This window comes from Lactuca saligna, chromosome 4 (genome assembly GCF_052625555.1).
Source record: "Lactuca saligna cultivar CGN05327 chromosome 4, ASM5262555v1, whole genome shotgun sequence".
Lineage (NCBI taxonomy): Eukaryota > Viridiplantae > Streptophyta > Magnoliopsida > Asterales > Asteraceae > Lactuca > Lactuca saligna.
In genome coordinates this window covers 53,695,367-53,721,376 of record NC_136420.1, presented here as the reverse complement: position 1 = coordinate 53,721,376, position 26,010 = coordinate 53,695,367, and the positions used below count along the sequence as shown (strand labels likewise).

The 26,010-nt window shown below is 34.7% G+C and overlaps 1 protein-coding gene across 1 annotated transcript; it reads right to left on the bottom strand.

Moving 5' to 3' along the window:
• Positions 1-3,234: 3,234 nt before the first annotated feature.
• Positions 3,235-4,160, bottom strand: LOC145039617 (uncharacterized). Its single transcript, XM_078987651.1, has 2 exons — positions 3,886-4,160; positions 3,235-3,541 (listed from the first exon to the last, which is right to left on the bottom strand). Exons 1-2 carry the CDS (start codon positions 4,158-4,160, stop codon positions 3,235-3,237), a joined length of 582 nt encoding a protein of 193 aa, XP_078843777.1.
• Between the last annotated feature and the right edge of the window lie 21,850 nt (positions 4,161-26,010).

The window sequence follows — 26,010 nt, the reverse complement described above, 5'->3', positions numbered from 1 at the left end:
GATTTTCATGAACTAGATTTTGGTGAAATGAAATGGGTGTCCCTCGAAAAGACAAGAGAAGAGTATGCATTCTTTTGAACTGCTGGAATATGGTGGCACTAAGAACATTACCAAAGACAATTACGGGTTCTATAGTCTATACCACAAAGATGTGGTACTTCCCCATGAATGTTTGAATGTTAATCTTATACACGTGTGATACTTTGTTAGCACTCCTTTCTCTGTTTTTATCTTTGCATATGTTGGAACATTTTCAAGATATTGAGAAGCACCATTCGTTGATTGGGATTTTTAAAGATGTGGTACTTCCCCATGAATGTTTGAATGTTAATCTCATACACGTGTGATACTTTGATCCCTTTCTAAAGTAATGGGCTTGTTAATTACATGTACCATGTATAAAAACAATATTAAATTTTGTGTACAGTTTATATTTATAATAAACCAACCAAAAGCTACAAAAAGATAATAACACATATAGAAGTGTGTTAGATGTGGGGAACAAGGGTTTTATTATATGTTTAAGTATATTTATATGTTTAATTCGTATTTAGTTTCCAAAGTTTTATCCTCTATTCATAATTGTTGCACTGATGACATCCTTAGTGTAATCTACATACAAAGTATTTAGAATTCCAAACCAATTATTATTTCATACTTAACAATGAAATTTATACCATTTATAACAATGTATATTTTCCAATTTAATTTTCAACATGCTTACAACTAATTTGTAGGATTTAAATTTCAATTTATATTAAATTGTATAATAGCCTACGAACCAGAGTCACCAAACGCTCATGTGTTAATTATAAATATATACAAAATGTAACTTACATTTCCTCTCACAAATTTACTGTAGCTAAAAGTGCTACATAAAATGCATAGCGTACAAGCCTGATTTGCGTTCAAATATATTGTCGTCCCTCGCCACACATCTTTCAATTGTTTTGAATTGAACTTACAGAATCGGTCCTTACAGTTTTATATTCTATTCTTGAATTATCCAACTTGCCCCTTTTCTTTCAATTTTTACCTTTACAACCAACTTAACTTGTCATTTTCGACCTTTTTCATTATTTTATTCGTTTTTTACCCTGTTACTTCTTCTTCACAATACCCTTTTTATTTTTTTACTTGCCATTTGCCTCATTCTAACTTTTTTTTTTCATACTTTTTCCTGAAAATCTATGTTTTTTAAATATAATTTACAAGACCAGTATATACAATAGTATCTGCCTATATATTTTGCTAGCAATAAATACAGCGATACATACATTTTATCAATACAATTGTTAAATTAAATTAAAAAACAGATTAGACGGCAAAAAACTAGATATAAATTGTATAAAATAGTTCCTAAATTCTTCTCAACTTTACTTATAATGCGCATTATAATACTTCTTTTTACATTATGGTCTCTACATTCTTATGGATTATTCATAAGCAATCTACTTACAAAAATAGTCCCTAAAATCTTTTAAACTTTTGATAATTCAGATAACATTCATTTCTTTTAAACTTTTAGTGTTTTCTGAAGTTGTGATATACACAAGAAAACCACAAGTAAGAACCCGCAGCAAGCGCGTGATCAAATACTAGTTTTTAACATCACTTAAGTTGTATATATTTTGGTTCGATGGGTTTCTCCGGTTTAAACCAAAACCAAAACCCAAGCCCAAACTATTAAGTATTATTTATTCCATACTGTTCAGAATTCAGTTTTCTTCAAAATCCTTTTCCGGTTTCGGTTTCTTTGAAGTTGGGCCCTCTTATGGATGCACATCAGAAATTAACAACGATGAAGCGAACCACGAGAAATATCGTTGCCCCGAAATTGTCAATAGCTGACCAGGTAATTTTTTTGTAAATCTTTTTTAATTCCAGTTTTATGATTTCAATTTCGCTTAATTAGTCCATTACTTAATTATCTAGGGTTTAATTGTTTATATCTATGCGATTCGTCCTCTCTTCTTGAAGTAATGGTTTTTTTTGCTTTATGTAGTTGAGGAAATGAGAGTATAAATGTTTTTTGATTTCTTGAAGTATGTTACTATACAAATTCACACCTTCATGTTTTGCTTTCCTAATTTTATTATAAGCATTTAATCTCACTTTTTTGATCAATTGATGATTTAGTTTTGGGCAAATCTGGTAGTCCGATCCGCTTGACAGGTGGGTTATTGGTTTCTTTCATTCTTGATTCTTTATGTAAGCCTTTGATTTTTTTTTTCTCATGATAAAAGATTTAGAATAGTTTGTCTGGTTCAACGGTTAACTAATCCTTTAGATTATTCAGCCAAATGTATATTTGGAGTGCATTTTTTCAAACTCAAAAATTTAGAATAGCAATGTGGAATTTGCATATAAATAGCAATTTATTATGGTTTTCTAGAGTGGATAAAGGATTCTTGAGCCCTGTCTCCCCGACTTTCCCAATGCTTGATGTAATTGCTTTTAAGGGGAACATATATACCCTACACACTGGTAATAGTGTGTGTGAAATGAGACTTGGTCTAAACCCCAAACTAACTTTACTTGAATTCAAGAATTCTCCAAAGCTGGGTTTGAGCTTAGTGCTTCAGCAGTTTGTAAGTTCAGATGAAAGCCTTTATGTGTTTGATTGGATTGTACAATATGATAAGTGCTTCAGTGCTCACAAACTAGATTTTGGTGAAATGAAATGGGTGTCAGTGTCTCCACAAGGAGAATCTGTTTTCTTTCTTGGCGAAATGAAATATGGTGTTGCTATTAAACCAGAGTCATGGGCTGACTCTCAGTTATTACAATACAAGAGATATGTTGCCACTGATCAAAGTCCAAAAGGCATGTTTAATATGGACCACTTATGGTATTTCCCCCATGATTGTTTCAATGATAACTGTATACATGAGTGAGTGATACACTTAGTTGTTAGCTTTGCATATGTCACAACATTTTCATGATATTGAGAAGCAACATTATATTAGTGGATTTGGATTTAGTAGTTGGTTGCATAATAGTTTTTGGTGTCTTTTATGTAATGAAGTCACTTTTCTTGGTTTTTAGATGTAAATTGAAAAAAATATGTATATGATTTCTTTTTATCGAGTTTGTATAATCTTGGGTATTTTATTCTCAGCTTCTCGTTACCTGTCCATAAGTCATTCCAGAATTGAGTTTTTGTCACCTGATTTGATAATGTCATTGAAACATAGCCCCATCGCCTCAATATCTTTTTTTACCCTAGCAATGTTATTCCAAACTCCTGTTATTATTATTTTTTTTGGTTAAATAATCGATTGGCTTGTTTTTCAAGTTGTGGAGTCCAGTAATGACTCTAGGCCATAGTGAGGAGGGCTTATATTTGAGTCTCCACCACCATTTAACGATGAGAGAAACGATTAATGCACGAATTGAGCCCACTCCCAAACCTCCAAGTTCCCTTGGAGAAATAATCTTCTCCCATGAAACCCACTTTATTTTGTTTTTCTCCTCGTGACCACCCCATAAGAACTTCTTTCGAATCTTCTCAAGTGTTTCTATAACACCAATAGGGGCTCTAAAAAGAGACATGTAGTATGGGGGTAGATTACCTAATACAACCTTAATTAAAGTAAGTCGCCCGCCAAATGAGAGGGTCTTAGATTTATATCGAGTGAGATTGGAGCAAAAAAAATTCTATTATTGGTTTCCAATTTTTAACCAAATTCATATTTGTCCTGACCGAACCCCAAGATAGGTGAAGGGAAAAGCTTCAGCTCACACATTAGAATATGTGCCCATTGTACGGTTTCATTTAGTGACGCCCCTACACCAAAGACCTTAGGTTTGTTGAAATTTACTATCAGGCCTGATGAGACATGAAAACATTTGAGTATTCACGTTGGATTTTTCAGGTTATACCTTGACCATTCACCCACAAATAGTTCATCGTCTGCATAGAAGAGATGAGATATTAGTGGTCCATCCCCCGACATTTTAATACCTCTGTAAATGTCTTTTTCCACAACCAATTTCACTACTGCATTCAGCCTTTCCATTGCTATTATGAAAAGAAATGGTGATAATGGGTCCCTTTGTCTCCCTCCTTCTGTGATGTTAAACTTAATGGTAGGGGATTCGTTGAAACCACATATGCATGAGAGGAAGCAAGGTTGCCACAAATTCATGTTCTCCATTTAGTACCAAATCCCATTTGAGACATCATCGAGTCTAAATATTCTCAGTTTATGGAATCAAAAGTTTTATCAAAATCTACTTTGAAAAGTAGGGTTTTCTTCTTTATACTTTTTGCTAATCCACATATGTCGTTACGATTAATGGACCATCACGTATGCTCCTCCCCTCCATGTATGCAGATTGAATCTCACCCACTACCTCACCCATAACTATTTTAATCCTAGTAGCAAGTAACTTGGATATAATCTTGTACATACATCCAATCAGGCTAATTGGTCTATAATCGCCTAGATTGGCTGGATCTTTAACCTTGGGGGCAAGAGTTATAAAAAGAGGAATTACACCCACGACCTAAAGTGCCGAATTCATCGAAATGTTGTACGAACTTCATTTAATTGGTGTGGTTGTTTGCTCGGTTGGAATTTGATGAAATTGATGAATTGACAATAACAAACTCATGTCTAAATCATGAAGGGGTGTGAAAATATTACTTAATTATTATTTTTATGTGAAATTAAATATCCTCCACATTTTATTTATACTCATCTTCCTACCATATTAAATATTGACATGTATCATATTTAATAACACATTTAATGAAATTAATAATAATTTAATCTATTTGTCACCATTTTATATGAGTATACGGATAGTACGAAGAAAATATAGAAGGATATTTAACATGTATTTATATTGTGTTAGGAAAGTATTAGTCGGGCTTTATTTCAATATATATGGTGTTTTGTATAAATAATCTATCAATCTAATGAGAAGGCATGAGGTTGACTTAAAAACGCTTTCAATTTTCTTCCTTGGAATTTGATGGACTTGTTTATTTGATGAGACAAATTCATCTCTAAATCTTGAAGTTGTGTGCAAGTATAAATGGTTTAAATACTAAGAGATTGTTTTTGTAGTTCAAATAACAATACAACTATGTGTTGCAAACTATTTTTTCTGAGCGTTTTAAGTTGTAATTTTTGACAATCAAAAAACTAGTTTGTAAGGTTTTTTTTAACTACTCCAAAGGTTTTTATCAATCTCATGGAGTGTTTATTTTATTTTATTTTTTATTTTTTATATTTTTGAAAATTCTTCCAAATATACAATTTAGTAATTATAAAAAAAACTTATATTCCCCATGTCGTATATTATTGAAAATAATATTTATTGCAAATATAAAATATTCAACGATGGTTACTAACTTATCAATTTTGGTTAAAGTTCTATTTAACGTTTTTGATGATTACATTATTTAGTTATTACTTATTTCTACAAAATATAATTTTTATTTCGTTGTTTTAAATGAATATAAAATATTCAACAACGGATATATCTAAGCTTACGAATTTATCTATATGATGTCGGTTTTGCCCTTATACAATGTCGTTTTTATTGAAGACTGAGAAATTAGTATTGGGAGTACTAAGAAAAACTGAGAAAGCGTTTTTGCATCTATATGATGTCGTTTTTTTTTGTAGTACAAAATTTGCTAAGCATATTGCGATTTCTTTTTTTGCGTAAAGCAGAATTGTTCTGCGTATTACAAAATTTGCCATAATATTATGTACATCGTGATTATTTTATAGAGAGCAATTATTGAAGTTTTTTTTCTTTGTAGTGGTCTTTAAACGACGTTTTCCCAACAAAATGAAACTTGATATTGTGTAAATGAAATCTTATGTTCAGAAAGTTTTTACAAAGTCTGTAATTTAAAAAAAAAAAAAAAAAGTTAAAATCTTAATTACAAAAGAAAAAAATATCTCATTTGTCATATTTATAATAAAAGGATTATTCTTCCATAATAAAAATTGTTTTATTTATAACTATTCCATATGGTTGGGAATTGGGCTTTCTTCAATTTTCCTTTTCCAATTTTCGTTTCTTGGCCCTGATTTGAGGAGAAGTTGGGCCCGAAGTAGCAAAAATATCGTTTCCCCGATTAGGTATAAATATTATCAATCTTCTAAGTTCTACCGAAATCATCAACAGCCTTCAATCAGGTAAATTTTTTGTAAAATATTTATATTTTCGGTTTTATAATTTCTATATCTATGCGATCAAGTACTCTCTTCTTTAAGTAATGAGTGAATCAGAGCATGAATGTTTATTGATTTCTTGAAGTATGTTACTATACAAATTCACACCTTGATGGTTTTGGGTTTTCTAATCTTATTATATGCATTTAATCTCACTTTTTCGATCAATTGAAATCTGGTAGTCGGGTTATTGGTTTCTTCATTCTTGATTCTTTATTTAAGCATTTGATTTTTTTTTTCTTTTAAGTTGGTAATGACAAAAAAAAATTAGATTCGTTTTTCTGGTTCAATGGTTAACTAATCCTGTAGATTATTCAGCCAATTGTATACTACTAATGCATTTTTTTCAAGTCGATCAAAAGCAGCTTTCTTTACAGATTATGTAATTGATCAGTAATCGTCTTCATGTTTTTGATTTCTAATATTGTCTAACAAAAAACAGTAACATTGCTTTCATTCATGGATGTCACAGAAAAGGTTGAATGCAGTAGTTGTAATCTTGTTGTGTAGGTGTGACCCTTTATTAAATTATAGAGAATAATTTTACAATTTCAAGTTACCTTTCATGTCGTATAGGACTTTTAATGTGTCTAGGCACAATCAGATTGTATGTGGTGTAGACATTTTGTGCTTGTTTTACTTCAATATCCTTCTCATATATGTGCTTGTTTTCTCTTTATATGAGAAGAATAGTGTTTGTGTGTATGTGTATCTTCTGTGGAGTTAGTTTGCATTTACAAAGATCTTAAATATTTATCTTACTTTTGCTAAGTGTAGGAATGGCTAAGCCAAGGAGTAGGAATAGAAACCAGAATCAAGATGATTCATCTAGCAGGAAGAAGAGGTTCAAGACTTATGACCATGGTGGTGTGGCACCTTGGTTAGAACTTAACCATGATTTGCTTTATTTAGGTATGATGCGACTGAGAGTTGTTGATTTTGTTGCATTCAGTGGAGTTTGCAAGTCATGGAGGTCATTCGCACTCTCGAACTGGAATAGGGTTATGGCATCCAAACCACCCATGTCCATGCGTATATCTACTAATGTTAATGAGAGAGAAGAGCGTTACCTCTATCTAGAGGACTTTGGTGGAAGAAAGTTCAAAACCATTCTTCCCCGTTTGGTTGGCCGGAATTTTGTTGAGTTAACTTGTGGTTACTTGGCATTTTTCAATCCACATCCCAAATTGATGTTACTTGAAACCAAGAATGTTCCGGATCCAAATGGTTATAAGACGTTTCTAAGTTCGGGTGAAAAACTTTATATGAGGCACTATTTTTCAAAAGACTCGTGTGACTTTTATGAACTAGATTTTGGTGAGATGAAATGGGTGTCCCATGAGAAGACAAGAAAGGAATATTATATTTTTTTTTCTATATCCAAGTTTATATGGCAAAAATGTGTTTTCAAACCAGAGTCATGGACTGGCCCTTGTTTAAAGTACGCGGGATGTGATGTTAGTGACAACACATATGGGGCTTTTTTTGCAAACATGTGGTACTTCCCCCACGATTGTTTGAATGTTAATGTCTTACATGAGTGATACTCATGACTTGTTACCACTCTTGACTTTCTTTTTATCTTTGCATATGTTGGGATGATCTTTTTCAAGATATCGAGAAGCACAATTCGTTGATTGGGTTTTTTTAAATTTATTCTTTAAAACTTTTTGTTGTCACTCACCATTTGCTTCAAGTGGTAAATCTATCAATTATACCTAGGGCTGTAAACGAACCAAACGAACACGAACAAGATCTTGTTCATGTCGTTCGTTTAAGTTAGCCGAACAACAAACGAACACGAACGGATAAACGAACGAGATTTTCTTGTTCATGTTCGTTCGTTTAACAAATTAGTTTGTTCATATTCGTTAATTTATGTTCGTGAACATGCTAAACGAACATAAACGAACAAAGATAAAAAAAAAAAAACACAATTGAACATATATGAACATAAACGAACATATAATATATCAATATAATAAAAAAAATAATTGAATATAGATGAATATAAATAAACTTAAACGAACGAACATAAACGAACGTAAATGAACATTATAAATGAATGTTCACGAACATAAATAAACGAATGAGACCATTGTTCATGTTCGTTCATTTAACTAAACGAACGATAATTTTTGTTCATGTTCGTTCATTTATTAAATAAACGAACATAAACGAACTTCCTGCCGAACAGTTAACGTTCAGTTCGTTTACAGCCCTAATTATACCTCTATTTTTTTATGAAGGACCTTTCTTTTTCGGTTGATGTAAATTGAAAATGATATCAAGTGAATTGTGTCACAAATAGGGACAATGGATGATTTTATTCTTACCTAATGACCTGTGATTATTTTTTGTATGTAGGTCCTTTTAATGGCTTACCATTTTTTTTAATATAGCATGACCTTTTTTTAAACAGTAACAAATCAAAAGAAAGGGACAACGATAGGATGAGACTTTTATGGAACTTCGAATAACCTTTTTTGTTCATTGTATGTTTGTATAATGGCCAAATATTTTTTATATTTGCCATTCATCTTACACTGATTGACCTTATGATGGCTTTCCGTCATGGATCATTTTGTTTCATATTTGAGTTGACCCCTTTTTAAAGTAACGGGTTTGTTAAATATATAAGTACCATGTATAAAAACAATATTAAATTCTTTGTACAGCTTATAATAAACTAACCATAAGCTACAAAAAGATAATAACAAATATAGAAGTAGGTTAGATGTGTGGAATAAGGGTTTTATGGTACGTTTTGATATTGCTCAAATGTGAATTGATGTACGTATATTTGTATATTTATATGTTTAATTCGTATTTAGATTTCAAAGTTTTCCTCAACTCATGATTGTTGCCTTGATGACATCTTTAGCTTAATGACTTTAATCTACATACAAGTATTTTGGTTTACTGACATGGATGGTTTTTTTAAATCAAGAAGCCCCAAACCGGCCTGGCCCAACAACACGATCTCGATTAAGTCCTAGAGAAGTCGGTATAGCTCGGTTAACGAATGTCCATACATATGAAAATTGTCCCGTTAGAGCTACTGATGTCAAATTGGGGAAATGTGACTGTGTATTTCTCTAACATGATACTAGCACATCACAACTAGGACAATTTTTTTATGTAACATGATTGGGGGGGGGGGGGGGGGGGGGGGGGGGAATGGGTAGTTGCACAAGGTACAATTTTTTTATTTAAAAACAAAAAACTTATAATAACAATAAGGATCCATTTTTTCTGGTTTGTCCTGGGCCTTTAAGGATATTTCATTCCTCAGGACCGATCCTGATGACAAGATGTGTTATATTGAGCTAACATAAAACGATTCAACGACCGACCCAGATGACAAGATGTGTTATATTGAGCTAACATAAAACGATTCAACTGGAACATGGCAAAATAGCAAAGATGACATACAATAATCATATTACTTTATTTAGTTCATACTAGATCATACAAAAACATGACAATAAGAAGAAAAAAATTGACAAACACGTAAACACATGTTATTATTGCGTAAATTTTGAAAAAGAATATGACACGACATTGTGTTTTTTACAACAGATGCAGTAATATGAATTTAAATTTCAGTTTCATCTAAATTTCGTTCACTGTCATATATTTTTGTTATGCCGCTTATTTGATTGACACCCTAGAGTCGACGATAGACTTGCCATGTTGACTAGTCAAAACCCACCCACTGGTCGGGGTTTACTTGACGCCCCCAACCAAATGTGCACCTCTAGTGGGTGGGGGAAGGGGGGGGGGGTGACTAACAATATTATTAGAGAAAATTACATACAAAAAGTCACGTCGTTGTTGTCCTTTTATTTTATAGAATTTCCACGACGTATGGTATATGAATAGTGAATAACGATTTTTTAAATTGAAAAAGTAATGGTTTAATGACAAACAATTAATGACTTTCCTAGTAAAGTACAAGAGCCGATAGACCCATATAGATTGAGTTATGGTTGATAGCAGAATGACCAAAGTATCGGAGCCTATAGATCTGCATAGATTTAGTTAGCGTTGATGGCGGAACGACCAAAGTACGGGAGCCTATAGACTCGCATAGATTGAGTTAGGGTTGATGGCGGAACGATCAAAGTACGGGAACCTATAGATCTGCGTAGATTTAGTTAGGATTGATGGCAGAAGACAAAAGTACGAGAGTCATTATTTGTATGCATGTATATGTATTGTGGTATATTGTGTTTTGGGGAACTCACTAAGCCTAGCGCTTACCCATTTGTTATAAATGTTTTTCAGGTACTTCGTGAGAAGGGAAAGGTTCGACTGTACACGTACACACTCGCAACATGTTTCCACATGATGTCATTATACTCTGGTATATTTTAATAAATAAAAATGAAAACTTTTGGGTTGAAAATTGGAACGTTATAGGTGATTTTATCACCTTCCAAGGTTTTATGTTGGAGATCTAAAAGGATAAGGGCTCTCCTCGTATATCACTATGTTCTGACATTTACTTTGTCTTATTTACTGTTTGATCGCTTACAACATTTTTTTTTTCATATTTCCTTGATTATTTATTTGATTTCATTATTAAAACTACCATGATATTTTGTGGTATCTTTGTTCTTTTTTGAATATCTTAAGGTTAATTGTCTAAATTCATTCATTATATGACTTTAACAATATTTTTGTTCTAAATACTTCAAATACACTTTTTTGTACTTTAAAACAAATCAATCTTATTAAACAGTTTTTTGAATATTATTGTTTTCTTCCCATGATCCTAGGAACAACCAAGATCTTCGTCATATTTCAAAATCTTAAGCACTTCAGCTTTAAACATTATATTTTAATAATCACACCACACTTACTAATTTAGTTATGAAATTAGTTTAACAATTTTTGACCAAAACAAGTTGATGCCATCCATGGGACAAGTGGTGTTATATTAATTTTTTTTAACATTATTCAAAAACGATTTTCTTGGATTTTTAATCACTTACATAATTTTTTAATAAGAATGTCTTCTTTACCAAAATCCACTCATAGCACTATTCCATGCATCTCTGGTGGTCAGAGCCTATCCCTACCTCCTGCTATCAACCCAAAAAGAAAGAATGTTGAAATCTCCAAAAGTATTGTCCCATCATCTTCACCAGTCCAATATCTAGGAGGTGCAATCCAGGAAATGCCAGTTATGGTCTTAAACAACGAGATCATATCCATGCTGACCATAATGGACCGACATATTACTAAACAAAGTGAAACCAACAAAATGTTATTTGAAAGAATGGATAAATTAATCTCAAATTCAAGAAGGCTTGTGGGGACGACATGTAACATTCATTTCCCAGTACATAATTTATTTTGGATTAATCTATTCAATTTGTTGAAATTTGAAAAACTGAAAAACGAGGATTTATTTGGTTTGCGCAGCGCACCTCTTTAGTAAGTGTGGCGCACCTGGCCCATGGTATGAATGATTTATTAGGATTTTCGTGGTATCTAAACAAACATTAACCCCTAAAGTTTGATCATTCTCAACCCCCATGACCCTTTGAGTGACTTTTCAAAAGCTCTAACCCTCTCCCCTCTCATTTTGAGCTTGAAAACTATTTTGGGAGCTTATTTCTCTTGATTTGGTGTGAAGCTTGAAGAAAAAGGTGCTTGCAAAGTGTTTTGGTGAAGGGATCAAGTATAGATCCATCAAGGTTGCTTCATTTCTTGGTCACTGTGAGTAAAAAGCTTCTAACTTGCTCATTAGTTTCATAGATCTTGTTATTTTTCATATTTTTCACTTTTTAGTCCCTTTGAGCTTGTGTTTTGTATTTCAGAGAACTCCAATACCTTTTGAGCACTACGGATCCCTCTTTGGATTTGTTGGACTAGGAAAGTTATGTTTTGGTACTTGTCCTTTAAGCTATGCAAGTTATAGTAGCATTTTAGGTTAGTTTTTGGACAAAATTCTAGATCTTGGTTGTTGTGGTACGTCTTAATGGATAAAGTTGGAAACTTTATCCATTTAGACTTTGTTAGAGTTCAGATCTGGAAGATGGGGTTGTGATGAAACATCCCAAAAATACAGTCCAAAAATTTCGTTTTAAAACTTATAATAAAACCATCAATCACCCATCATCATAAAGAAAATCAAGAATCATGTATCTTAAAACATCATGTCAAATACTATATCAAAATCATATGAGAAAAATATCATAGTCTAAACATCCCAGGCTAAAACTATGGTGTGTAACATGCGATCATCCCAATCCCTTCCTCTTGCTAGTGGAAGTACCTGAAACCAAAACTGAAAACTGTAAGCACGAAGCTTAGTGAGTCTCCCCAAACTACCACATAACATGCAACTAAGAGATACGGTCCCCGCCCACACTCCGCTTTCTAGGAGATTCGGGCCCCGCCTACACTCCGTTGTATAACATACATACAAGTATCACACAGACAAAAAATATATCTACTATTATCAAACAGTCACATAACTATACTTAAATAATACTACGAGATTCGGGCCCCATCCACACTCGGCTGCTATAAGATTCGGGCCCCGCCCACACTCAACTACTATCATATCACATATACGGGACGACCTTTGTGCCGTAGACCCGTTCCTACTGAAGGAAACTCACCTCGTAAGGCTGACTACTGAAAACTCGAGTGAAGAATCTCTGACTGCTGCTCTAGCAACTCCCTGGCTATCAATTCCATAATAACACTTAATCAAAAAGTGATAATTCTTCCCAGGGTAAAATGGCCATTTTACCCCTGGTCAAAGTCAACGCTTGGGTCAAAGTCAAAGTCAACGTTGACTCCTAGTCAACCCAACTCGTCGAGTTATCTCCCAACTCGGCGAGTTCCTAAACTATTTAGACTCGTGGTTAACCGAGTCGACTCGGCGAGTCCCTTCACAAACTCATCGTGTTTTGTCTGTCATAAAATCGGGACACCCCGATTCAACTCGTCGAGTCTCTCCTTGGACTCGTCGAGTTCTTCAAACCCTAAGTCCAAAACTATGTCCAGCTCACTGAGTCATCTCCTAAACTCAACGAGTTCACTCATTAACAGAAGAGTTGGGGGACCACGACCCGACTCGCCGAGTTGCATTAACAACTCGTTGAGTCCCCCATGATCTTAATCTATCCAGTCGATTTCAGTTGGGTTCATTGCCTCCAAAAAATATATCTGAACCCCTAAGGTCCTTATGTCACGTAAAGTTTCCAATTTTACGTGCATACATGGGGTTTTTAGCTCACAAGGTCCAAAAAGGTGTATCATAAGGTGCATGAGACTCCCATGGCCATAAATTTGGCACATTTATTCCATAGAGTCCCTCAAAGACTCTAGATCTGCAGTTGATACACCAAATCATGCTTGCATCCATGAATGGTTCCAAAATGCACTCCAAAAGCCCTAAACTACTGATGGGTATTAGTATACTACAACATCTTATGGTGCACATACAACCCTAAATGCTTTGGATCTATGTTTTCTCTAATTATACATGCAATATTGTTTCCAAAGCATTAAGCCTACAACTAGCATACAAATGACATAAACGACATAGAATGAGTTGTAAAATTACCTCTTTGTTGTAGCTTGTAGTTTTGGCCTTTAAGAACTTAGCGCCAATAATGTGAATGCCTCAAATGGAATCACAACACACCTTGGATAAAGGGTGACTTTTGAGAGTGAATTCCTTGCTCTAAAATGCCTCATATGAACTCTAAGAACATAGGTCACAATTTTAGTTATGGAGAAACATCTATATATATATATATATATATATATATATATATATATATATATATATATATATATATATATTGTAGGATTCCAAGGGTCATGGGATCCATACCCATGGGTTTATGATTCATGGTTCATGTGACCCAACTCTTTATGTATCCATACATAAACTTAGTCCAACATGGATCATAAGCCCAAACATATATATATATATATATATATATATATATATATATATATATATATATATATATATATATATATATATATATAAATATAACTAATTTACACAATTAGTTCCTATTAATTTAATTAGTCTCTTTTGATCACAAATAATTCCAGATTAATTCTTGATCAATACTAATTAAATCATATGATTTCATATTAATATATTAGAACTTATAATATATTAATAAGTCATAAATAACCTCTTCTTAAACGTCCATCTCATCAATTGTCCATATGCTATGCAACCCAAATAGACCATGTTGCTCTCGGGTCAAGTACATATCAATTATAGTTATGGGCTTAGACACCTAATCCAACAGTCTCCCACTTGGATAAGTCTAATAACTATTATTGCAAGTACGACTCCACAACCCGACTAGCAATCGTAACTCTTAAAAGTCGTTGTCAAACTCTGACCTAGTCAATGATGTGTCCATTAGATAAGGGATCATATATTCCTCCGTTCTAGATATCATATGGACTGAGACATGTATTATAATCATTCTCTCTGTCCATCTGTTGTTTCCCGATTTCCAATTTATGACTACCGGATAATTGAACAAATCAAATCAGTCCAGGCTTAGCCGAGCACTTAGGGGTGTCATCACTAAATCATCAAGGGGCCCACATATATCGCTTTTAACCACATGGGGTAAAAGGAATGAATAAACTTCGACCTAAATGCGTGCTTGTACCTACTCATCAAATTACACACAACAATATGTTTTATTACACCAAGTTACTATTGCGTTTTCATACGTCAATGTGCAACTGACTTGCAACTACAAATCACATGTCTCCGTTTCAAGAATATAAGATATTATCATCTCACAATCACTCGTGATAAAATCTATGAAGTGATCGGTTGAGCGTGGGTTGAATCCAATACTCGAATCTTATTCTAGGAGTACTCATGAACATTGTAGTTAACTTGTGCTATGACTAAAATACCTCTACAGACTCATTCATGATAGTCTTGCCTCAATACCTACTTCTAAAGTATGATCAGCTATGGATGGTTTGAATAACCTAGTTATTCAGGAAATCAAAACATGCAAAGTGAAACACAAGAATAATACTAATCCAATATGGCCCCAAAATTTTTGAGTGCCATATTGATTACTCATTATTCATTGTATAATGTTTCGATTTATCAACTTAATGCTTGAATCAAAAAAATAGTTATGTCATGCTTCAAGCATGCAAACTATGTTTGTCTATGGTCCTGACTTTGTGAAATAGATCAACTGAAAAACATTTCAATGATGCTCATTTCATAATTCCAAATCTTTATCGTAAATGTAAGAATGTCAAATTCTTGCAATTTACTATAATCTGTTAGATTCTAAACTTATATGCAATGATCCTCTTGTAATGACTATGCACAAAAGTCACAGAGACTTGGCAACAAACATTACAAAGTATTCCAATGGAGAGCAATTCCATGGAAACGAAGTCTCAAATCTAAAGTACATTCATTTGAAAATCCTTCTTGCATTAAGTTTTCTAACCTTACATAGATTTAAAGAATAACTTCCACTTATGGAAACATTTCCATCTTCCCATTTTGAATAAGAGTTACCTCTTCTCAGAGTATGTCAACATGGTCCTTTCCAAAATTTAAAATATACTTCCAACTGTCATTGAACAACCAATCTTTGATAAACCTTAGATTGTCCTCGACAGTTGCTTAACCATTTTAGTCATATCCGGTTCTATTCCTTTTTCCCTCTTAATTCCCAAGGCATTTGGAAAAATTAGAACATGAGAATATTATAGCATATGCAATCGATCCTATACCCGAAGCATATAGGATGTGATTCATAATGTCAAACATAAAGACATGATCCTTGATAAGCCTTTTGCTATAATATTTCTATTTGTCATTTTCTCACAATTCGAATTATGAAGAGGGATGCCGTAATCATAATCAAATTTTGAGAACGCAGTTAACATTTCCATATATAGAATTTCCTTATGTTGAACCATTCCAACATAACATTCATATACATTTGACTAAATTTGATTAAAAAACCAATCTAAGATTTTGGATTTGAAATGAAGTATAAATTCCTCTCCCTTAATTATAGCAAAACAACTTTTCAAACCCACAACTTTGCGAATTGGAACTTTTGTTTTCTATAATTAACATTGCTAACTTGCAACACTTTCCATAATAATTATGCTCCCAATATCATCATAATTATTATCTTACTTGCATAACACTTATGCTCCCACTAGCTTTGACATGTATTCAGAAATCAGCTGGACTTCTAGAAATCAATACTTATTGACTTTCATTACCAAAGTTCAGATTTCGGATACGAGATGCTTCGATAAGACTTTATCTAGGCTTCTCAAACTCATACACCTTTCATTAAATAGCCCACATGCGTGTCTTAACAATTTTAGAACTTACAACAATAAGTCTAAAATGTATAGACCTTTTCCATTTCTCACAATTCGAATTATGAAGAGGGATGCCGTAATCATAATCCAATTTGAGAACGCAAATATCACAATTGCTATCTCTTTAAAATCTACTTAGTGAAAGCGCTTCCTCACAATCATTTTCATGAATTGGAGATAAAACTTATGACACTTTGATTTTATGGTGTATGTGTTCCTATCCATGTGAATTTGTCATAACCATAATCACAAGACAAGGTTAGTGACAAATCCAAACTCATATGGACTGAACTTGTTTAATCTTAACTTCTTGCCACCTTGCAGCACAAGGGTCTACCATTGCTTGCAAATTGTTATGCAAACAATTGAGAACTCATAAAACTCAGATACATGGTCAGCTTAACTGGATTGGGCACAAAAACAAGAACATGCCAACACGATAGGTTATAAACCTCAAGTCGTGTGCTAGTGATTAACAATAGGTTTACTCTTTATTAGTTCTTGAAGTTTTCAGGATCTTTAAGACTCCCACTGACCTCTTGACATATAAGTTTCTCTTTGTCAAGAGACATCACTTGACAAAAAAATATTCAAGAGTTAGTGTGGTTTCTTATCAAGACAAACACTTCACACAATTGGTCTTAGTTGGTCTTTGTTTTATCCAAAACATCACAACTTACCAATTTCAAATGTACAAGAGTAGAAAAAATTTTACTCTACATTTGACAAGTGTTATAAACCTTTCTTAAGATTATGCCACTCAAGTTACAATCTTGGAGTATGACTCTAAGACTTGTTCTTGGAACGAAGTATGATTCACCTTTTGATTTAACCATTTCAACAATTCACGATTTCTCTTCTTAGCCATACAAGTGCACTGAGGTGTCCTTAGAGGATCAATTGTGATATGATCTTTCATAATCATTAAGATGATCATAAAACACAATACTAAAGTGCTATCCTATCCTTTCAGATTGGAGAAACTTTTATCTTTCTGCCTAATTTGATTGTTCTTTTTCGTTCTGCTATACATTGAAACTTTTTCAATGGTTCAGAATTATATTTAATCTTGTAAGTATAACCATATTTACTAAACTTTAGTAAATCATGAAGAATAGTCTTATCGCTCTTTGTGGTGGACTTGACCAGCGCACAACCAAGTGTACCTGATCCCCCAGTCCTTCACTTGAATCACATATACATGTGGACAAGGAATTAGTCTTAATTTCCCAAAGATGAAGTTTCTCATTCATCACACAATACAACTTGCATGATTCCGAGTTTCTATCCAATTGAAACTTGGATGATGAGAATCTTTCCTTATTTTGTAAATTTTGACTCTACCACAAATGAAAGAATCAAATCCATTTTCCAATATTGCTATCAATGGAAACATATTAATAATAATTTTTCACAAATGCCATTGTAAGGAGACTTAAAATAAGATAAAAATAAAAAAAAAATCTTTATCTATAAAAGTGCGGAAAACTTTTCCTTACAATGCAAATACAAAAGAAAACTATGTTGTTATCTATTCCTAAGCAATCTATCATAACTCTTAAGCAGCAGCTCAAAATTCTAATCATCGAACCATGCGATTGAAATCCAACTTCGCGACCAGATTCAACATACTCTTCCTTTAAGCTTCCTTCCTTTTGCATGATCCTACAAAACATCAAAATGCAACCTTGTCACATCATGTATTAAGAATCAACAATTAGGAACTTAATATAATTAGACAATGGACTTTACCTGATGTAGAGTAAAAAAATCTTGACTTTACCATTCTTGCGATCTTTCAGGTAAATCTAGCAGCTTCGCAACCAGTCCCCCTTCACTTGGCAATAGAAACATATGAACTCTTTGGAAATGGTACACAAGACTATCTCAGACTTAGCCTTTCTATTTACCATTTGGTCAAATGACTTGACTATGGCTGGTCCCTTTCCATTGGGAAGAGAAACCTTTTCTGGACTTCCAATGTTCTAATTGTCAATGTCCATGGAAGTTTGGGGAGTAGATCTTCCAATAAAATTTGCTTTACCGGTGCACCAAATCATTGTTGATTCAACAACATTAAGCAAACATGTTAGATTAATAAGGGTCATGTCATAATCTCCCATATAGTAGTCCTTAAAGAACCTGCTATATGACTTAGGAAGTGATTGAAGAATCCAGTCAACAACCAACTTCCTCTAGACTTTGACACCCAACTCTCCCAACCTGTCAATATGTAACTTCATCTCCAAGATGTGAGCACATACACACTTTCCTTCCTGTCAATAGGGCTTTGAGTGACCTTGAACTTGTGGGTTAGGGAGAATTATTGTAGGAGGTGGAGGAAGTGAAGTTCTACTATAGCATGAAGAAGGGATTAACCTTTCACCTTGATTGCCTGCTGGATAATCATCTTTATAAAGAAAGCTTTTTCCATAAGATTCGGGAAGACCATAGTTGTTTGAACTTAGACATTTATGAGGGAGAAATTCAAGTTAGTTGATTTTAGTCCTTAATATAACACCCAACATGAAATATTAAGGCTAGGACCCAACACAATACTTTACAATTCGGAAGAGGGATGTCGTAATCTGAATGCAAAAATATTCGAAGGTAGGTAAATGACGATTTACCAATTTCCACCATGAAAAATGAAATTGATTATTAAGTTTTAAATGGATTGAAATTCCTATATCCTTTAAGATTCATTGAAATTTCAATGGCATGTTTAAATCCCGATTTTGCTCTTTAAGTTTGTAACTGGGATGCCGAGGATCACAAACAAGGTGTGAATAACCATGCAAATTAGCTTGGTACACCCAATGTTACAACCACCTAGTCAATGAGCCGATTAACCACACACACTCCATTGATCTATGATTAACATCAAGCTACCATTTTCCATGCAATGTCATTCCCAAATTAGTGTCCGTTAACCACATACTCTCCACGAACGACTTAAGAAGGTGCAAAGTGCAATTTCATGGGTTAGCATTAAATTCACATTTTTCCAAAGTAACTAAGATTGGGAATTTATAAGTGTTTAGTTACTTAGTATTTCATTATACTTTTAATGAGAATTTAAATGTACTGTGAAACTCGTTCGGCTAACAACCCTCCACCAGTCAAGAAAGCGGTGGGTGAGAGTGGACACCCATTAAACTACCATTTTATAGGCAGTAACCTTATACCCCCCCTCTTATAGATCGGCTTCGTGAATAAGATCTACTAACGGTAAGACTGACTTTATTATAATAAATATATAACTATTAAACCTATAATATTATAATAGTATAAGGATTGAATTTTACACTTTTAAAATTCTAGGGTTTGGAACTAAATGTTTCAAAGTGAGACTTTGCATTTACAAATTCCAAAACTTGAGGGCAAGTTTTGAACTATTCAAAAGCTTTTGGAATCCATAACTTATCAGTTTAATAAAGGTTTTATGAAAAGACTCTTGACATTTTATAACTTGAGGAAAAGTTATGGAGTTCACAAAAATATTTATGTAAAAGACTCTGCAAGTTCTATAAGTTGTGGACAAGTTATGGAAGATTTAAAACCATTTAATGATAACATTTAAAAATGAGACTTTTAACTTTCCATAACTTGAGGACAAGTTATGGATTTCATCAAAAACATTTAGATAAAAAATTGTAACTAACAAAATCAAACAATTTGTCTATGATCTAATTAAACTCATAAATTAAGATAATTCATATCAAACAAATTTCAAGAAATTAGCCTAATCACATAAACCAATACAAATCATGAAACTGTGACAATTATCTTTTATTTTGGATCAGGATCATCATTACCATATCAACAAAATCAGATTTTATAAACTAAAACATTTTATGGTAATGATTCTAATCCAAAAAAGGCCAAAAAAAACTCGAAAAGAATGTTCACTGGAGCACCAACTCGGCGAGTACATGAACTGGACTCGTCGAGTTGGACCTTTTTTGAGTGGACTCGGCAAGTTCACTGTTCAGAATGCAGAAAATTCGATTTTTTGCTTTGAAAACCAATAAAACATCAAGTATAGTGAAAAACAATCCTAGGATCTTGTTGAGCGTGTCAAACCCAACAAATAAAGAGGTACGGTATACTCCAAAAGAATCCCACTATATTGCAGTAAAAGTTAGTACAAGGCAAGTAGGGTCGATCCACAGAGACACGAGATAATCAGCCTATACCTCTTTTCATAAGGTATTATGGTCACAAACAGTAAAAGGGGGGTTTAGAATGAAATGATTAAAACAAACAACTAAAAACACAAGTAGTTAGCTAAATGAGTGAATTGAATTCTGAATTTGTAAGGACTCCAACTCTATGTATGACAACTTAGCAATGCGATTCCAAGATAACATGATATTTGCTCAATTCTATCTAAGTTGGTACTTGAAAGTGTTAACAAGATCTAACACTTCCCATTCACCACATTAATTAACCAAAACAAGCTCTTTGATTAACCCTAACCTTACTAACCTAATCTAAACAAGCTATTAGAATTAGAATTAGATTAAAAGATTGCATTAAGCTTTATGTGAATGTTCCCAACAACACCCAATACTCCTCACAAGCTCGGGAGTGTAAAAGTGTGTGAAAAGATTTACACTAAATTCATTCAATGGAAATCAATTTAATGCTTGTTACTTAGTCCAATTCACAAAACAATTACGGATTTTGCAAAATCAATAACTTGAATGACCAAACCCTAATTCAAATGGCCAATAAGAATCACAATTAAAATTAAACATTCAATTGAAGCAAAATCAATTTCACTAGATAGAAATTAAAAGCAAACATCAAGTCATATGATTGAAATCACAACCAAGAAGTCAAAACATGAAGTAGGAGAAACTAGGGTTCTAGCCACACATGGTTAGAACAAAATCACAAGTTGTAAAGATGGAAATGATGTGCAATTACAACTTACAAATAAGAGAAATAATGTTTCCATATGCTAAACGATATAATCCTTGCGAAAACCTTCAAAATTCCCTCACCAATAGTGCTCTGATATGTTGTGTGTGTGTAAAAATGACCCAATTTCCGTGATATGAAAAATAGGAAAAACTGTCACAAGGCAGTTTTTGGGTCAAACACGACCCGTGTCAAAATAGAGTAAATCAACATGGTTCATGTTGAGTGAAAAATTCTCTTCAATCCTCAATTATAAATCCAAAGTTTGATGCTCAAAACTGCTCAATTGGGCCAAAACGACCCGTGTCAAAATAGGCTAAAATGACAGGGGTCGTGTTCAGCAGGGTCAAACTCTTATTTTATGGTCAACACGGCCCATGCCCATTCTGCAGTATAAAACCAACACGCCCTGTGTACCCCTATGACTCCAATTCCAAACTTCAAATTTTTAACTTTTCTGCTATGCATCCGATCAACCCGAAAATCTTCACCAATGCTTCCCGGCACCTCCAAAATCACAATCCAACCTCTGTTTCACCTGAAAAAGAAATGAAAATGTGCAAATAAGGTTGTTATAGATACTAAAGTGAATATGAAAAAATGCAAGAAGAATGAAGTATAACTAAGCTAAATAAATGCATAAAAAGGGACTGAAAAGTGTGCAAAAAGGTGCACAAAATGCTCCTAACAGCTCTGATACCACTAATGAGTTTTAGTATACTACAACATCCTATGATGCACATACAACCCTAAATGCTTTGGATCTATGTTTTCTCTAATTATACATGCAATATTATTTCCAAAGCATTAAGCCTACAACTAGCATACAAATGACATAAACGACATAGAAATGAGTTGTAGAATTACCTCTTTGTTGTAGCTTGTAGTTTTGACCTTTAAAAACTTAGCACCAGTAATGTGAATGCCTCAAATGCAATCACAACACACCTCGGACAAAGAGTGACTTTTGAGAGAGAATTCCTTGCTCTAAAAACGCCTCATATGAACTACAAGAACATAGGTCACGGTTTTAGTAATGAAGCAACACACACACACACACACACATATATATATATATATATATATATATATATATATATTGTACGATTCCAAAGGTTATGGGTAAACCCTAATCTATACCCATGAGTTTATGATTCATGGTTCATTTGGCCCAACTCTTTATGTATCCATACATAAACTTAGTCCAACATGGATCATAAGCCCATATATATATATATATATATATATATATATATATATATATATGTATATATATATACATATATATATATATATATATATAACTAATTTACACAATTAGTCCCCATTAATTTAACTAGTCTCTTTTGATTACAAAATTAATTCCAAATTAATTATTGATCAATACTAATTAAATCACATGATTTCATATTAATATATTATATTATAATATTTTCATAAGTCATACATAACCTCTTCTCAGAAGTCCATCATATCAAATTGTCCAGGTGATATGCAACCCAAATGGACCATGCTACTCTCGGGTCAAGTACATACCAATTATAGTTATGGGCTTAGACACCTAATTCGAAAATTACCCCATAAGAAGATATAGAAAACAAATGGTCAAGGTATAGACTTGATTACCAGAAAGTGAAGGAAAAGTGATGTTGCTTCTGGATCTACAACCTTCTCTTGGAGTCCTTTAGCTTCTTCTTCTTCTTCTTCTCACAAGCTTCAAATCATACTAAAACACTCAAAAATGGTTCACACACTCACACAAATCTCAATCTCACTGATTAGGGTTTTATGGACAATGGAGGATGATGAGGGGGGGGGGGGGACAAGGGGTGTTATGTTCTTTAAATAGGGGGGCCAAACGCTTCAAAATTAGGGTTTCATTCTGGCAGTCCTACTCGTCGAGTAGGCACCAAAACCCACGTACCTCTCAATCTATACTCGACGAGTTTGGGGCTACCAACTCGTTGAGTTGCCTTGTAAAATGAATAAATAACTATTTAAATGCATATTAGGGATCTGGGCATTATAATTCTCCCTCACTTGTCTTAGACTTCGTCCTCAAAGTCTACTATCTCGAACAAATCAGGGTAGTGCTCCCTCATTTCCTCCTCGGGCTCCTAAGTCCATTATGATCCCTTGCGGTGCTACCACTGCACCTTCACGAACTGAACAACCTTGTTCCTCAAGGTTTTCGTCTCGTGATCCAGAATTGCCACCGACCTCTTATATAATTCAGGCTGTTGTCAACTTGAATATCCTCCAAGGGCACAATCGCTGAATCATCCACCAAGCACTTCCGCAACTGGGAAACATGGAAAGTGTTGTGGATCTGGCTGAGCTCTGCTGGTAGATCCAATCGATATGCCACCTTGCCCACCCAGGCTATAACCCTGAAAGAGCCAATGTACCTGGGGCCCAGTTTGCCCCGCTTTTGGAACCGGATGACACCTTTCCAAGGTGACATCTTTAAGAGGACCATATCGCCCACCTGAAACTCTAAGTCTCAACATCACTTGTCAACGTAGCTCTTTTGTCGACTCTGAGCAGTCTGGAGCCTGCTCCGGACCTGTTGGATTCACTCTGTAGTCTTTAACACTACCTCAGTACTCCCCATGACTCTCTGGCCGACCTCACCCCAACATATTGGGGTCCTACACTTCCTCCCGTAGAGCATCTCAAAGCGAGGTCGGTCTATGCTGGCATGGTAACTATTGTTATACGCAAATTCCGCTAACGGAAGATACGTATCCTAAATGCCACTGAAAATCCAAAGTGCTTGCGTGTAGCATGTCCTCAAGAGTCTTTATCGTCCTCTCGCTCTGTCCGTTAGTATGAGGGTGGAAAGCGGTGTTGAAGTGGAGACGAGTGCCCATCTCCTCGTGAAACCACTTCCAAAATCTGGAAGTGAAACGTACATCTCAGTCTGACACCACTGAGACAGGCACTCCATGTCGTGCCACTACTCACGCACATATATCTCAGCCAGCTTCTCGGCTGATATGCTCTCCTGGATCGAGATAAAATGAGCACTCTTGGTTAACCGATCCATGATGACCCATATCAAATCTACTCCACGTGCAGTACTAGGAAGCTTGGTAATGAAATCCATAGTGATATCTTCCCATTTCCATATGGGAATGTCCAATAACTGTATCTTTCCGTGGGGACGCTGATGTTCGGCCTTGACCTTCCTGCAGGTCAAGCACCTCTCCACATATCACGCTACGTCCCGGTTCATGCAGGGCCACCAGTAATCAAGGCGAAGATCTTGATACATCTTCTTCGCCCCAGGATGGATAGAGAACCTCGAATTATGAGCATCATCCATTAGAACCTGTCGTACTTCGCCCCAGTACGAAACCCAAACCCTACCATGCAGGGTCAACAACCCTTGGCTATCATAATCAAACGAGGTAACCCGACCTACAATCCTCCCGTACTTCTGGCGCTCTTCCTTCAGGCCCTCAACATGTGTCTCCCTAATCTACTCCAGTAGTGGAGTGATCACTATCATCCTTAAACATATATCTCTGATCGGAGCCACCACCGCCTTGCGGCTCAGGGCATCGCCCACTACATTGGCCTTGCCCGTGTGGTAAGGATTCTCACAGTCATAATCCTTTACCACATCTAACCACCGACTAAGCCTCATGTTTAGATTTGGTTGATCCATGATGTACCTCAAACTTTTGTGGTCCGTGTATATGGTACAACAGACCCCATAGAGGTAATGCCGCCAAATCTTGAGGGCGAACACCACAACCCCCAACTCGAAATCATGTGTCGGATAGTTAGCCTCGTGAGGCTTCAACTGCCTCGACGTGTAAGCTATTACATGACCCTTCTGCATCAGGACTGCACCCATGCCCGTAATCGACGCGTCTCAATAAACTACGAAGTCATCAATTCCCTCGGGCATAGTCAAAATCGGTGCCTCACATAATCGTTGTCGAAGAGTCTCAAAGGCTGCTTACTGCTTAGGCCCCCAACGAAATTTCACCGACTTCTTGGTCAGTCTAGTCAAAGGAACAACAATCTTGGAGAAATCCTGGATGAATCTCATGTAATAACCCGCTAGACCAAGAAAACTTCAAATCTCAGTTGGAGACCTCGGAACCTCCCACTGCATCACGACCTCTATCTTGGCCGGATCGACCAGAATGCCCTTCTGGTTGACAAGATGCCCCAAAAACTGCACCTCATGCAACCAGAACTCACACTTGGAGAACTTTGCAAAAAGTCTCTCATTCCTCAATGTCTCCAACACCTCCCTCAGGTGCTCCTCATGCTACTCCTGAGTCTTGGAATAGACCAATATATCATAAATGAAAACTATCACATACTGATCCAGCATCGGTCTGCACACCCGGTTCATAAGGTCAATGAACATGGCTGGAGCATTGGTGAGCCGAAACGGCATCATCACAAACTCATGATGATCATAGCGAGTCCTAAAATCTATTTAATATTCCATCTGTTCTTAAAGTAGATT

Excerpts from the sequence above, each read along its gene's own strand:
- LOC145039617 (XM_078987651.1), bottom strand. The coding sequence starts at position 4,160 with ATGGAGAACATGAATTTGTGGCAACCTTGCTTCCTCTCATGCATATGT. Across the intron at positions 3,542-3,885 it reads TTTGTGGGTGAATGGTCAAG|AGCCCCTATTGGTGTTATAG; the intron begins GTATAACCTGAA and ends GTCTCTTTTTAG.